The sequence below is a fragment of the Amblyomma mixtum genome, chromosome 9 (assembly GCF_055824585.1).
Source record: "Amblyomma mixtum isolate Tamu chromosome 9, ASM5582458v1, whole genome shotgun sequence".
Lineage (NCBI taxonomy): Eukaryota > Metazoa > Arthropoda > Arachnida > Ixodida > Ixodidae > Amblyomma > Amblyomma mixtum.
In genome coordinates, this window is record NC_143020.1 from 115,108,286 (window position 1) to 115,124,113 (window position 15,828).

Consider the following 15,828-nt stretch of genomic DNA (forward strand, 5'->3'; position numbering starts at 1 on the left):
GTTCTCTTTCGCAGACTTGGCTGCATGCACAGCCACACAAATCGACGTGATTGGCTGGAGAGCTCCGTCTGAGTTGCGTGTGCCGCTTCGTTCTTTTGTTGTAACCGACTATAGTGCTGAGAAGTCCCCTTTTCGGGAACTGGCACAAAGGACCGCCCCCTCCCCTTGCTGCGCGCCCCTCCTGCAGGCGGGGTAGACTAGCGCCGCAGGAAAAGGAATTCTCGGAAAATGATTACAAGCACGTTATAAGCGGTGTTTACATGACGGGTTGAGTGGAGGATTTGAGCTGAAAACTAGGGGTGTGCGAATATCACATTTTTCGAATACGAATCGAATACGAATACTTGATTCCGAATATCGAATCGAATATCGAATAATCAAGGACAGATGCATTTAACCACTACAAAACATTTATTTGAGCTCCCAAGAACATCACAGTTCAACTATCAGTGATGAAATGAGCACAAAAGGTGATTGTGGCTGCATAAAAAGTATCAAAGTCTCGAACATTGTTTTTAGAAGACTGGAAATATCAGAGAAGATGGCTAGTTTACAGCATTTATCAAGGCTAGCTTGCCATAAGCACAAAAGCGCGTTGCTGGGATGAATATAAAAGATTGTCGTGAAGGAAAACCGGCTGCTCCACATGGTCAGGCAGAAGTAGTTCCCTTCTAGCTGAAACGACTTCTCCAGCCACAGAAAATGCCCTCTCATTTGGCACTGAACTGGCTCGTATTGCGAGGTATTTCGTGCACAGCTCTGACTATACCAGCTTCGCAGGTATAGCCACAAAGAAGCTCACCAGTGCAGTCAGCTACTGCATGGCCCAGCGTTACGCATTGCTCTGGGCGCCATGCTGTTATGTCTCTGGCGATAGGACTGCGTACCAAAATTTACGCCAGTGCTCGCAATAGAATATTCGGCTAGATACGAATATTCGCGTAGTGTCGAATATTCGAAACAACACGAATACTTGGACTTCGAATCGAATACGAATACCAAAAATATAATATTCGAATTATATTCGAAAATTTCGAATATTCGCACACCCCTACTGAAAACCGGTTACTGGGTTCATGTAAACGAGTCGGGTGCGGGAGTCGAGGGAGCGAGTCCAGTCAACTCCGCTGCAGGGGGTGGGTTGACTCACTCGACCCCAACAGCAGACAGCACGTAAACCGGTCTGAGTAGGGTTAGTGGAAGGAGAGGTGATAAATGCGAACCTGTTATTCGCTTGCGCCGTAGCGCCTGCGAGGCAGCCGTGCATGCCGCAATCTTCCCGGCTGCCACTGCCCTTTCCCGCTGCGCCGTTCGACGCTTGGTGCCGCTGCTGTTGAACCGGTCGCGACTCGCTAAAATCGAGTTCATGTAAACATGCAGTCAAGTTGGGCTGACCTTGCTCAACTCGATCTCCTGGCTCGACCCGCCGAAGTCGGGTTCATGTAAACGAGGCTATAGTTTCCTGACAATAGACGGTGTGAAAATAGCAGCTGTTCCTACAGTTTTCAGGTACGCGCGCGTGGACACGCACGCATACACACACACATACGCGGGCGCACTTTTTCAATCTTTGACCTACCAAATCGAGGCAAATCGACGCAAGGTTAGAAAGATATACATTTCTGGAGGGAATAAGCAACCTAATGATGCAAACTGGATACAAGAAAGACGTACGTCTAAAATGAATAAGAGCACGCAGTTGAGGGTCCAAACGAGAGAGGGGAGGGGGTCGCCCTAAGTGCCTACAGAACTATCGCTTTGTAGCCGACACCTTTTTTTTGGCAGCATTCCTGCACACCTCGCCCCCCCCCCCCCCCCCCGTTCTTCTTCGTACAATGTCTATAAAAAAGTCTCGAGTCCGCCTCGTGAATGGTATGCATCTGTATACTGCATTTTTGTGAGCCTTAGCAAAATTCCGTCGAAGTTGATCGGAATTGGTTGCAAGGTGCCGCCGCATGTACGACGAATATTTGCTTCTGAGGTAAACACATTCCGACACCCTGCGGTGCTAACCCTCTCAATAGCAATTTCACGTCTCTTGCGCAATGTCGATTCATCTCAAGGGTAAACAGAAATTGACAATTGCCCACTTCTCTCTGCCTTTTTCTTTACCAACCATAGTTTATAAGGTTGGACAGGCATACGCTGAGCGTTGACTAAATTGTATAGTTGTCTTTGTTATAGTTTTCTTATCATAGATGCAATATCATTTGATAAAAAAATATATTTTTTTTTCAGCGCTATAGTTAGCAGGTTACACTCTAGACCAGGAGTGTTCCGACTACTACTAATATTACTATGCATCAACAGTGACGAAGTGATTGAACGCGCAAAAGACGAGGGCAGAAGGAAGGACACAAGAAAGGCACCGATTTCAACTATAAGGTTCATTGAAAAAAAAAAAAAACTCTAGAAATATATACATGGGACATAAACATAATTAATTTTCTTTATTTCACACCTTCCTTATTTTTGGCGTCCGCTTCCTCTTTTCGCTTACTTACTAATTTGCTCTGTGCAATTATGTCGACAGTTATCACTAACTCTCCCAAGTTTCCACTGTGTCGACGTTGTGCCTTTTGCGATGCGGGCTGGGCAGCATTATTTTTTTCTTTTTCTTTGCTCCCACTAATATATGTCACGACATTGAAAACAGGAAAGTCTGTAGTCGCGTAAAACTCAAGAACGAAACGGCACATTCCCTCAAAGGAGGCCCTCCAGATAGTAACATCGACGGTACAGCTTTCTGCGGCTATTTAGCCAAGGCTAAACAAGAGAGAGAAGGAAACGGTCCTCTGTTCCCGTGCTGGCATCCTTATCCCGAACAAGGATCACCTCACCTCTGACGCCGTTTGGACAAAGACGGTACCCTCTTTGCCCCGGCTCGCCCCACTCTCTTTGGCTTTGGCAAGGGACAGGCAGAGAAAGAAGCATGCGGAACCACCCCAGCCAACACCTCCCCCCACGCACGACGAGGACTAGCAGCCGGGCTTGCCATGGTTCGTTTGTAATCCTCTGAAGGCAGGCGCAGCAACAAAAGAACCCTCACGCAGCACAGGTGCACGGGTCAAGAAAGGACCGGACACGTACCTCAACATCTCAACCAAAACCAGTCTCGGGTCGCTGGGGGCAAGACGGGTAGACACTTTCTCAGTGATGGATCAGTGTCGTAGCCTGGTGGCAGAATATGAACTACTCGCAAGATGGCGGCAGTGGAACCGCCACCTTAAAATCGTTCACTTGTTCTGCTCTTCGGCACATAAGCACTTTCAGAACGTTATAGATCTTTAGCTCGATGCTCATTTTGCGCTGTGTTGGCAGTGTGCCAAAATGCTGTGAGGCAGTGATGGTGTGCTATGTTACGTTTTGACAGGAGTGCCAGCAGCTGTTTCTAGCAAGGCTGGAAGGGCGGGCTAGTTGGTAGTTCATCTTGGGAAAAACACAGTGCACTCCTGAGACACGGACGAAGAAAGACAAGACGATGCAGCGCTGTATCGTCTTGTCTTCGTCCGTGTCTTAGGAGTGCGCTGTGTTTTTCCCCAAGCTGTTTCTAGCTTGGCAAACTTGTCGGGGTGCCAAGACTCTGCAGGTCCAGTAGCAGCGCAGCGTGTTTCTTAAAGGTGCACTGAAGAGGAATCTGAACTTGTCTTTTTGCCGCGGGAACTCGATCTACACGTTCCTAGCATTCTTAGAAACTGCGACTTATTGCCCTGTATGGCCGATTTCCCAAATTAAATCGAATTAACGGCCGGCTCCCGCCCTTTCTTTTCAATTCTGCCTCGTACGTTGGGTGGAGTCGACCAACGCGTGGAGTGCCTTTCACCCAGTCCCGTGGCGGCTTGCCGCTCTGCCATCGGCGGAGTAATACGTAGTAGTCCGCAGTAGCAAATAGTCCGCGCGTATTTTTATTTCTGCGGGCTTATTTTGCGGCTATATTATCTGCGAATGAAACTATTTATTCATGGAAACCTAAAAAAATATAAAGCGAAAGCAAAGCCTCCACGGAGCTGGCTGAAAGGAACTTCACGCGTTGGTCGACTCCGCCCATCGTACGAGGCAGAATTTAAAAAAAAGGGCGGGAGCCGGACGTTTATTCGATTTAATTAGGGAAATCGGCCATACAGGGCAGTAAATCGCAGTCTCTAAGAAAGCTCGGAACGTGTAGATCGAGTTCCCGCGGCAAAAAAACAAGTTCAGAATCCTCTTCAGTGCACCTTTAAAGGTTCTGTGCTCTCACACCATAGTTAACATTCAAACATTCACGCTGCACACTCGTAGCAGTCCTGTGAGTTTTTTTTTTTTTTTTCATGACCTGCGGTTTAGTATTAATGCACTGACATTGCCCGGCATGCAAGCGACTTTTTTGTCTTCATCAGCTGCACTCTGACGGAGGTGAAGTACAGAAACGCACCCCTAGTGTGCAGTGGACAGTAGAGGACCCCAGGTGGTCTAATGTTAATCCACAGCCCTCTGCAGTGGTGTCTCTCGTAGTGCACATGCAGCTTTGGGTTGGGACTTTAAACTCCACATGCCAAACCATACTTTTTCTTCGCTTAAATTTTTTTTCTCCACAGTTTTCATCAGTGTGCCTTACCTCGGATAGCACCGATAATCAAATGCAGCTTCTTTTATACAGATAGGAGATAGATTTGGTATTCCAGGTAATATGAATGTTCCATTACCAGTAATGTTCCAGGTTTTTTTTTTTTTTTTGCTCACTCGATTATGTACCAAATGTATGATTGTATTAATGAATACTTTGATACGTGTTTGAACACATGTTTTGAAGGCCAGAGTTGGCTTTCTTCCGTTTTCTGTTTTTCATTTGATGTGATTCTGCATATGAATGCTGATTTCTTGTCTTTTAAACCTGATTGCTGGCTTTTGTTTTATTGTGTTCTTAACTTGCATCTCGTTATTTATAAATCCACTCCTGTAACAGTCCCAAGAAGGGACTAACAGTATGTTCAAATAAATAAATAAAAACTTGTAGAGTTTGCAGGGATGAAACTGAAACAGTGTTGATCGTGGTGGTCAGGTAAAGAAGATTATTTTTTTTAACTCATGGATTTTCAGTGATTGCATTAATTATTCATGCTTGAAAATAGTTGGGACACATAGGAAGTTTAAATCCTAAATCTGTACAGAATTCTAACCGAAACATATATGATGTCATTTTACTTGTGGCAGCTTTGCAGTAGAAATGTTTTTCATATCCTGCACGTATAGCGTTCTAAGCCTTAGAGGCTTATAATAGAAGTGCATAATTGGTATGAGTCATGGTGGCAGCGCAGTTAAGGGCAGCGTGCAGAAATACATTTACATAGATAGCACTATTCCACTACACTACACCTCATATGCATGTAGCCAACTACCTTTCTATCAAGTAGCATCAGCTTTAACAGACGTGCAAGTGTGCATTTTAAGTTAATTAAATAAATAAAACTGAACTGAACAAAGGATTCATTCAGTCCCATTCTTTTAGCCCAATAGCTTATGAGTGGTAGTTCTTGCTGCTGACTGAAGTAAGGTATTTTATTTTAGCTCTAATGCCCAAGCGCTAAAACCATGGGATAAAAGACACAAATGCCCAGTATTCCATCACTAGTGATCTCTATATCCTAAAGATGTAAAAAACTGGTCGATTCGTTTGGGAAGTTTATAATTGGAGCCTAATTAAAATGAACAAATTATCATGTAATGATAAAATTGCACAGAAATGTACGGACATGTACTGTAGGTCAATGTCATAAATGAAAACTGTTACGTCATCTGCCACTGCAACACTATGGCCACATAAATTTTGGGCTGTTTTACTGTTAAGGTTAACTCTTGGTTTCAATTATCTTCCGGCATGCCTTCTCCGCCTCTGATGGCTGGCGCTGTCACCTTGCTGGAATAAACGTGTTGGAAAAGGCCATTTCTGCACTAATGTGAGCAACTGTGTACATCTGTGATCATAAATGAAGGCTGCTTTACATTTTTTTAGTCTGTATCTTTGTGTGCATGCATGCATTCTTTGGGGAATGCACATTTGTGTGAACATATACCTACTATACACGCACAATGTGCAGGCGTACGCCATCCGGCGGCACATGGCACGCCACACACAGCCTAGTGCATGTACGTGCCCCGTGTGCAACAAGCGCTACAAGGACCCGTACATCCTGAAGATGCACCTCAAGATGGTGCATATGCCGGCCGAGGTGCTGTTCGAGTGCTCCCTCTGCGGCAAGAAGTTCAACCGCAAGGCCCACCTCAAGCGCCACACCCGCACGCACAACCCCAACAAGCCGCTCAAGTGCCCCCTCTGCGACTACCGGTCAGTGGCGTCCGCTGTCGCATCCTGTATCTTGCTTGGGGGGCTGTGGTAGCTATCTATGTTGCGGTAACATGCGAGCTATAGAAGTTCTTAGCTATACAGGGGCGTTGGTTGGTTTCATGGAATTTAAAACAAGCTTCACTGTTTCAAAACAGAACCCTGTCTTGAAACTTGCAGGTTTTGATTGCGGCTTCAGTGTTTGTACCCCAGAAGTGGTGTCGGCGAGTCTATTTTTCTTAAATCATTTAAAATGCTTTAATCTGCTACTACCTGTTTACTTACACCAGTTGTTGGGTGAGCTGTGTCTCATCTTCTCTGACTCGTCTGTCGTGCTGTTGTTAAGAATCACTGTTTACTTATGCTGCATGCCCTTCTTTAAAGGGTGTGCTCTAGGACAACTTACTCCCTTTTTACTCCCATATAGGTGTATTTGTGTTTATAAATAGAATGGAGTAAAAAGGTTGTAAATTTGTCCTCTTGCGCACACTGCTAGAGGACAGCTTACTCCCATATAGGTGTATTTGTGTTTATAAATAGAATGGAGTAAAAACGGTGTACATTTGTCCTCTTGCACACACTGCTAGAGGACAACTTACTCCCTTTTTACTCCCATATAGGTGTATTTATGTTTATAAATAGAATCGAGTAAAAACGGTGTACATTTGTCCTCTTGCACACACTGCTAGAGGACAACTTACTCCCTTTTTACTCCCATATAGGTGTATTTGTGTTTAAAAATATAATGGAGTAAAAAGGGTGTACATTTGTCCTCTTGCGCACACCCTTCTTTAAAGGCTTGCACTAGAGGACAACTTACTCCCTTTTTACTCCCATATAGGTGTATTTATGTTTATAGATAGAATCGAGTAAAAACGGTGTACATTTGTCCTCTTGCACACACTGCTAGAGGACAACTTACTCCCTTTTTACTCCCATATAGGTGTATTTGTGTTTAAAAATATAATGGAGTAAAAAGGGTGTAAATTGTTCTCTAGCACACACCCTTCTTTAAAGGCTTGCACTAGAGGACAACTTACTCCCTTTTTACTCCCATATTGGAGTATTTGCATTTAGAGCGTAGAGGTGGGTCCTGACAATGGGGAACTCCAATGCAGGGGATGCGAGCGGTCGGACATCACCAAGCACATGCTGATCCACGAGGAGCCCAAGCACGTGTGCAGTGTCTGCAACCGCTCGTTCCGGCACATCAAGAACAAGGAGCTGCACATGAAGCGCCACAAGGGCCAGAAGGACTACAAGTGTGGAGTGTGCGACTTCTACGGCTACACCTTCACCGACATCCGCAAGCACATCGAGCGCCGCCACGCGGACCCCCAGACCATCCTGTGCGACCGCTGTGGACAGGCCTTCAAGACACAAGCCCTGCTCAAGGTCGGTTTGAATTTGATCCAGCTTATCTGAGGATGGCGTTCATTCTGTATGAATTCAGTTCGGTTGATGTGAATTCAGATCAGTTCGTTTGGGTAATCAGTCACTCAGTTGGTTTGATTTCATTTAGTTGATGAAAGTGAATGCAGGGTATTAAAAAATTGAATCATATTAAATTTAAATCACTCTAGCTGATAGAATTGAATTTGATGGCACACTTGTTATAAAGGGAGCAGGTATCGCACCACTCACACGTTCCACCGTTAAAGGCTTGTCTGCCACAGATTTCACCCAACCCAGTGCAGCGAGCAATACACTGCAATGGTTTGTTCCCTGTTCTCCTTTCTCTTCCCTATATCCGCATCCCGAGTAGCGAACAAAACTGTGTAAGCCTGCTTAACCTTCTGGCCTCCTCTTTTCCTCCCCAATGCAGGAGCACCAGATGAGTGCCCAGTGTGAGGTGTATCTGATTGAGCAGGAGCTGACCGAGTATGAAGAGGCCGTCCCCGAAACACTGCTGGGGCCGACAGATGATCCAGGTGCACTGAGCCTCTGCTTGGCCGCAAGCTGCAGGTTTCTTTTCTTAAGTGTTGCAATATCAGTAACGTCCTACGTGACCTTCCTGGGCAGTCTAAGCAGGGTGTCTCTTAGTGCGGACAAGCCTAACATGAGAAATCTTGCCTACCAAATGCAATGCAGATAGCGTGATAGCACGTTGGGCACCCATGCACCGAAATCATGGGACAAAAATACACAAGGCTGAAAACCCATATCGAACATTTTGGTGTCACACTAGTGGCACCTTGTGGCCTGGAAGACAACCATCCTGAGGCAACTGTTCTATGCCGTCACAGTGATAAATTCTCACTATAAGGTGTGCTCACTCTGTCTTCAACATTTAATGTTGTGGAACAGCACAGAAAATGTGCATCAGAAACAGCCAGGTGCTGTCTGTACTCAAGCGAAGCATGCGAGTTTCAACAAGTTTGAAGTTTTTAATTTCAACTCCAACAGAGGCTGATTTTGCCACGACCATTTTTCCAGGCAGTGTGCGAAGGCTTCTGTGCTGACACTGCATTCAAACCAGCCAGGAACAGGTGATTGAGGACCTTCAAAACTGTTTTGCCCCAAATGGGTCAGAGTTCAGAGGAAGACATCGAAAATTAAAGATAAACTTGTTTCTTGCTGTTGCATGGTGCCACTGATGGCTGATGCAGTGCTTTTTGCTGCAGTAGATAGGTCTAGGTTTTCAACAGTAGTTTTGTGGCTGGTATTGTTAAAAAGCTGTGGCTTCAACAGAGTAATACCCCTGTCACACGGCCAGTTTCAATGGCCATCGAGATTTTCGATCGCCATCCAACTCGAGGGAGTTGTGGTCCTGCTACACGGCATATCTCAATGGCCATTGAAATGGTTCTCGCGTCTTATGCCAAGCTCGTGTGGCGCCACAATCGCTACGTTTGGTTTCGCGCAGATAACAAAAATAATTAACTCTTGTCCAAAAATCCTGTGAATGAAGCAGATTTGCTCGCCGTAAAAACTAGGACCTGTTCTCATCTGCTGACGCCCGGGCGAGGTGGAAGTGCCGCGCGCTGCTGTTTCTCGCTTTTGCACACCACGTCGCCGCTCGCGGCGTACATAGATACAGTGAGAAAAGAGCATAAATTTCTGCTGTCTACATACCACGAGCGTATGCACGCTTACGTACCCTAAACGCAGGCGCATTCCCACTTTTAGTTCAGCGTATGCTAGCAGAGACGCAAAAATAAACTTAGCCTAAAGTGGCGCCATCTGATTGTCAAGACGGGAACCATTGCTGTCAACAAACTGTCTCCTCTTAGGCCTAGCAGCGGCAGAATCGACGCTCTAAATAAAAAATAAAGCAAATTTATCACTTATACGTTTTCTGATAGGCAAGATGAGAAGAAGTGAAAGACCGGTGCCCCATTTATGACCAGTGAACAGACAGAAAAAGGCAGCAACAACGAGAATTCAGTCCGAAGCGAGGGGCCCGGCTTTGAAGGGCGCCGCCATGTTTGTCGTTCGAAGCAATGCTAGCAACACTGGGCAACGCTCAAAGGCCCTCGAAATCTCGATAGAGTTCCGGGCTGCTCCGTTGACTCGATAGACTATTGAGTCGATGGCCATTCAAACTGGCCGTGTAGCAGCGCTCGATCGCCTTCGAGTCGATAGACTATCGATTCGAGAGCCTTCGAAATGCCCGTGTGACAGGGGTATAAGGCAGGCATGTTGACTTGCGTGTGTGTATGGTTGCTGTTTACAGAACCAAGTGAAGGTGTCCTGGAGGAGGCATTGGTGGAAGCTGATGGACAGCTTGTGGAGGCTAGTGGAGAGCTGGTGGAGGCTGGTGGAGAGCTTGTGGAGGCTAGTGGACAGCTGGTAGATGCTAGTGGACAGCTGGTAGATGCTAGTGGACAGCTGGTAGATGCTAGTGGACAGCTGGTAGAGGCTGGTGGACAGCTGGTAGAGACTAGTGAAGAGCTGGTGGAAGCCAGCGGCCATGTGCTGGAGGCCGGTAGCCAGTTGTTGGAGCTGCCAGGACACCAGTATGCTATCCTCACCACCACTGCTGGGGAGTCTACCGGTGAGGTAAGCAGATATAGCAAGCTGCGGGCTGTGGGAATGTTGCCAGAGGGCTTTTTTGCAGTACAGGACAAGCGAAAATTGCGGCTCAGGCGAAAGACGAGCCACCAGAACTTCATCCGGGTCACAAATAGTTTCATAAGCCCATGTTCAGAAAACATAGTTTTTGCCTTTTGTAACAAGAGCGAAAAAGCATGGCCCTTTCACAGCTCTTGTGCAGCATCAGTCTCGTTAAGTAAGCCTGTTTAAGCCTAACTGGTGGAGGTGAAAGAAGGCCTTATTTGGTGTTCTGCCGAACCAAACGTAAGAAAGTGGCGTTTTGAGCTGGAAAATTTTGCTGCATTGTAACCTTCTCCAATTTGACATTTCTTAGCTGAGCTACTACTAGTTGCCAAACAAGGTGGCCTAGACTTAGCTGTCATCATTTATTACTCGGGTTGCATATGTGCCATGCATATATGCTATGTGCATACCGTATTTTTTGGTGTACAAGACGCGGCTTTTTTCAAAAATCTTGCTGGTGCGTCCTATACAAGGGTGTGTCTTATATGCGAATTTTTCGGCTTCTTTTTGTGAGTTCAGAAATTACTCAGGTTCATGTTGAAGCTTTTTTCACCGGAAAATTATCGCTACCAATAACGCGGTTGTAACACGGCTATAATACGGGGACCGCCATGCGCAATTTTTTTGGTGAACTTTATCATGAAACGGCGGGGATGATGACTTCCAGGATCATAAACACGCGGCCGTTTCGGAGGCCCCAAGCAAAAGTAATGTGAAATGCCAAAAAGATGGCGACAATCGCGCTTTTCGCCATTGTCATGACAAGCCGGCATTTTTTTTGGTCTCCCTTTGCAACTTTGTTTGCTCTGTGTATGTAGTATGTGCATTGTGCCAAGAGAATGTTTCAGCTGCATTGCCTCCAGAAAGGGGCAAACTTTTTGATAGCACATCCGAAGATGAAGACTTTGAAGGTTTTAAGTGAAAATAAAATGTTGTTATGGACATAAGGAGAGTTCTTTCGTTTTTTTTTTTTTTTGCTAAAACGTGGGCGTGTATGGCATGAGTGTTGCCTTATCGATCACTTAGCGTTGCTTAAGAACTCACAGGTACGGTGCATTTCACGATGGTCACACAAGCATGTTTAATTAAGCCTCACTAGCCTAACTGGGTAAATTAGGGTGCGTCTTATACAAGGGTGCGTCTTATACACCGGAAAATACGGTATGTGTTGCATATGTGTTGCAAACCTTCAATGAGGAGTTGATATGTGTTATATGTTGCTTATTTATATGTTGCTATGAGAAAACTGATTTACGGCTTGCAAAGAAATCGAGATTGAGAGAACAGAACCGGGCTACTTTGCAGACCCTGTTGTCAAGGTCTGTTTTGATGAGCTTCGTGTTATCAGACCAGTGTGGCACAGTGGGCACAAGCAGACAGAAAGGAATTTAGTTGCGTTTTGTTGTTATTGTGCATCAGTATTCATTGGACAACATCGGCAGCTAGCTCAATTTTCATCAGGCAAGGCTTTTTTTTTTTGAGTGTCCTTTTGTGATTTGACTAATGGCAAATTCCATTCAGCATTCTGGTGAGTCTGGAGCATTGTTCCAAATTTGCTAAGGAGCACAAAATCCATTGCAGCATTGTGAAGTCCAAGTCAAGAGTTGATTCAACAAGCTTTGCAGACCAAAGTGAGATAATTCGCGACGAGTGAGTTGGTGTGTAATTAACGATTAGAACTTAGGTTGTGAATCTGAATTGCTTATTGCAACACACTTTTTGGTTTCCAGAGCAAGAAAATATGTTCTGAATTGCTGACGTGAATTCATCTTAAAATTTTCCATAATTTACCCTTCAGGACCCAACTTTAGTTTCCAATCTACACATTTCATTTTAGTCGAGTTGTACAGCCATCTTTTCATGCCAAGACAGAACTCTCGTTAGATTTTTGTGCTTGTGCAAATTAAGCAGGAGACCCAAGCCTCCACCACAGCTATACTAAGACAGAAGTTCTGGTCTTCCTCTAGCCCAACCGACTGAAGAGTTGAAAAAAATTGAAAAAAAAAGAGTTGAAAAAAAAGATGGTAGCACACACAGACCCAACCAAAACTAAACAGTTCAAGTGAGTAGACAAATTTCAGAAAGGAAAGGTAAAACACGGGAATGAGGAGGACAGAAAACTAGTCAGCTGGAGAGCAGAAGCATTGACACATTCTACACGTAGCAGGGGCAGTACACACAGTACAATTCACTTGTGAACCACAGGTCATGTCCATCTTCCTGTGTGAGACAGAGAATTTTGTAATGACAGGAAAGGTGGAGAGGTCAGCCAGAGGAAAGGTACTGCTATGCTGCTACTCCACACTGGGGGAAAGGGAGAGGAAAGAGGTAGAGTGTGGATGGGAGGATGATGATGAAGTCGGGATACAATGAGTTGCGTGGAGCCTTTGAGACCGCAAATATCCTGGCACATTCAACGTCTAGCAGGCGTCTCTCATGCCTAATCAAAAGCTACTTCAAACAAGCATGTGCACACTCTAGACGAGTCACATCCTAGCATACACTCATGTAAGCACCTTTCTTTTGCACTATTTACAGAGTAATGTTTACACCCCGCACAGCACACACACATGCTTCAGAGACAGGTGTCCAGGCATCACTCAGTCTTTCCCACTGCTCTGCTCTTGTTATGCAAGACAACTTTTATACCAGAACAGCCTTCGCTGGCAAATTTTTGTGGGGTCTCAAGAGTCTCTTTCACACCTCATCTAGGTCCCTTCCTTTGAATGAATTTACCCTTAAAAGGGAGTTCACTCGTTTTAAGGAGGCAACTCCTGTGGGGTGTTGTCTTTTTTCACACCTCATCTAGGTCCCTTATTTTGAATGAATGTACTAAAAGGGAGCTCACTCCTTTTAAGGAGTCAACTCCTGTGGGGTCTGGAGGGTCTTTTTCACACCTCATCTAGGTGTGAAACTCCTACTCCTAAAAGGGAGTTCACTCTTTTTAAGGAGTCAACTCCTGTGGGGTCTTGAGTCTTTTTTTCACACCTCATCGGGTGTTGTCTTTCTTCACACTTCATCTAGGTTCCTTATTTTGAATGAGTTTACTCCTAAAAGGGAGTTCACTTCTTTTAAGGAGTCAACTCCTGTGGGGTGTTAAGTCTTTTTTCACACCTCATCTAGGTCCCTTTGAATGAATTTACCCCTAAAATAGAGTTCACTCCTTTTTAAAAACTTAACTCCTGTGGAAATGGCTTGAGTCTCTATGCATGCTTTCACATTGCAGATGCTGGACAAGTTTTAAAATGTACAAATGGAACGCATTAAGTTAATGGCAATGCAAACGGTTTTTTGCAGGTGTCTGAAGTGCAGGAGACACACATTGTGGTGCAGGATGCCGGCCAGCTGCTTGTCTAGTCATCATTTCATCAGACTGCTGTACGATCATTTACAAATGCATGGGGTGCCATGCACATGATGCTTTGTGAATGAAGCTGTACAGTTTCCTTTGTGCTTTTGGTCGGACGACCTGTGGACACCGTGGCAATCTCGCGACTCAAGAGCTTCCATTTCTGCGAGACTGAACATGTGTGGCTGCGTTGCAAGTTTCGTGATACGAGATACAAAGCGCGACTTCCTGCTAGTGAATGGAGTCGTGCACCTTGTAGCTTATACTTTGCACATGAACAATGCAGTGTGCATCAAATACATCCTGTTCATAACATTTGTGTGTTTAAATTAATGGAAACCGTTGGGACCAGATAGTTTTGTTTCCTTTTGATTGTCTCGTTTCGGCTGTTTAGTGTGTGCATTTCATAACTTGTCTAACTGATGAACCATTTGTATGCTGCAAAAGTAACTAGTGCAAACTGACACTATCACTTCAACATACAGGGAATTCAAGTAAGGTAGACATAAAAATGAAAAGTTTGTTGTGAGTCTGGACACCTGTTGGGAGCTTTTGTGGATCCTGGTATGGCATTTTTTTTGAGCAAGCAGAAATAAACGAAAAATGGCTTTCTGGTGCCCAGTGGGATATTCAGCCTTCCCAGTCTCTCTTTTAGAGCACAGCTCTTTGGGGCCTGTTTGTGTGTTTCCTGGTGTTTGGCCACCTGTCTGTCCCTGTTGTCTGTTGCAACTGGCACCTTAGTTGTGCTTTAAAGCTGGAAAACCAATGGAGTGGGGGCTTGGAAAGCAGAGGGTAAAATTGGTAAATTGGTTTTTGAGGAAAGGAAATGGTGCAGTATCTGTGTCACACGTCTTGGTGGACACCTTAACCAGAGGGAAGGGCCATAACTGCCCTCTTGGAACAGTGGAGAGAGAGAGAAAAACTTTATTATGGCAAGTGTGTTAGACCCCCCTTGGGTCCCTGGACCACTGCAGGGTCCCACTCTAGGTCCCACTCTAGGTCAGAACGTTCATGAGGTGTTTGTCCCACCCGGAAGACACCTCAATGGTGCTTTAAGCTACCTGGTGGTAGTGACAGATGTCTGCTGACGTTGACAAAGTTGTGTCCCCATAGCATTGACAACTTTACATTGACAAAGTTGTGCCCCCAAGGCATTGACAACTATAACTGGCTCTCATTTTCAGGAAAGGAAGTGCATAGCTGGCTCCCTGGGTAAGTGGAAGCCTGAATCGCGCTTATTGGTAGGTGGGGTGATTAGAGAGAGATGTGGGCTGTATGCATTGAACTCTTGCGATCAACCATTAACTGCCACCTGCCAGGGTGGCAGGGGGGATGGAGACTTTAGTGTAGATATTAAGACAAACAAGAATTTTTTACTACTTATGCAGGTAACCCGTTCCTCTCGCTCATAATTCCTCCCATGGTTGCGATAACTCGCGAAATACTTGCATAGACCTTGTCTCTCTCCTAATTCCTCCCACGGCTGTGACAACCTCGCGAAATACTGGCGTAGACCTCGCGTTTGAGAACCAGGCATTGGTGCAGCAAGTCGAGCATATATCCATCTATTTCTCCGACCACAAAGCTTCCTTAGTAGAGGAGTGTTTCTTGAAGAAGGAAAATGTGTGAAAAATAACAAGTTGTTTGTAATTGTACGACATGCATTGCTCGAATTCTTACTTCAATCTATCGAAAAGCTGAAACAGCTGATGAGCTTCGCTCAAATTTTTAGAAAGTAACGTAATCGTCGGCAATTGTCAACACAACCTGTGGCATTGGGCTGACGGAGCCGCGGCCGCAGCGCCGCAGCGTGCCCAGAGATTGGGGGAAAACTAACTTAAATTGAGGTAGGTACGGGCAGCATAGCATAGGCGGCGAACGTGGTGTGGTTCGCGCTTTGTATTAATTACTGTACTAATTGGTTGTTTTGCGATGCACTGAAAGCCTTATGAAGCAAGATCCAGTGTGATTAAAGTAATGGAAATTACTGGGACACGTCTTACTGATAAACCAACTGTACGCCTGAAAAGTAACTTCTTGTAAAGTGACGCCATAAGTTAGATCGCAGAGGGAATGGATGCACGTCTTCACCGTCGGGCTT

At 45.3% G+C, this 15,828-nt stretch overlaps 1 protein-coding gene across 2 annotated transcripts in view; it reads left to right on the forward strand.

Moving 5' to 3' along the window:
* LOC149330855 (uncharacterized) overlaps positions 1-14,356 on the forward strand; it is a 44,769-nt gene extending 30,413 nt beyond the window's left edge. The window contains exons 12-16 of one of the 2 annotated variants that reach the window (XM_089561558.1): positions 6,075-6,322; positions 7,438-7,714; positions 8,145-8,250; positions 9,996-10,321; positions 13,676-14,356. In XM_089561558.1, coding sequence (XP_089417684.1) covers positions 6,075-6,322; positions 7,438-7,714; positions 8,145-8,250; positions 9,996-10,321; positions 13,676-13,735 — 1,017 coding nt within the window. In that variant the 3' untranslated portion in view covers positions 13,736-14,356. Of the gene's footprint in view, positions 1-6,074; positions 6,323-7,437; positions 7,715-8,144; positions 8,251-9,995; positions 10,322-13,675 lie in introns of those variants that run through there. The other variant, XM_089561559.1, reaches the window with a different exon arrangement.
* The last annotated feature ends 1,472 nt before the right edge of the window (positions 14,357-15,828 follow it).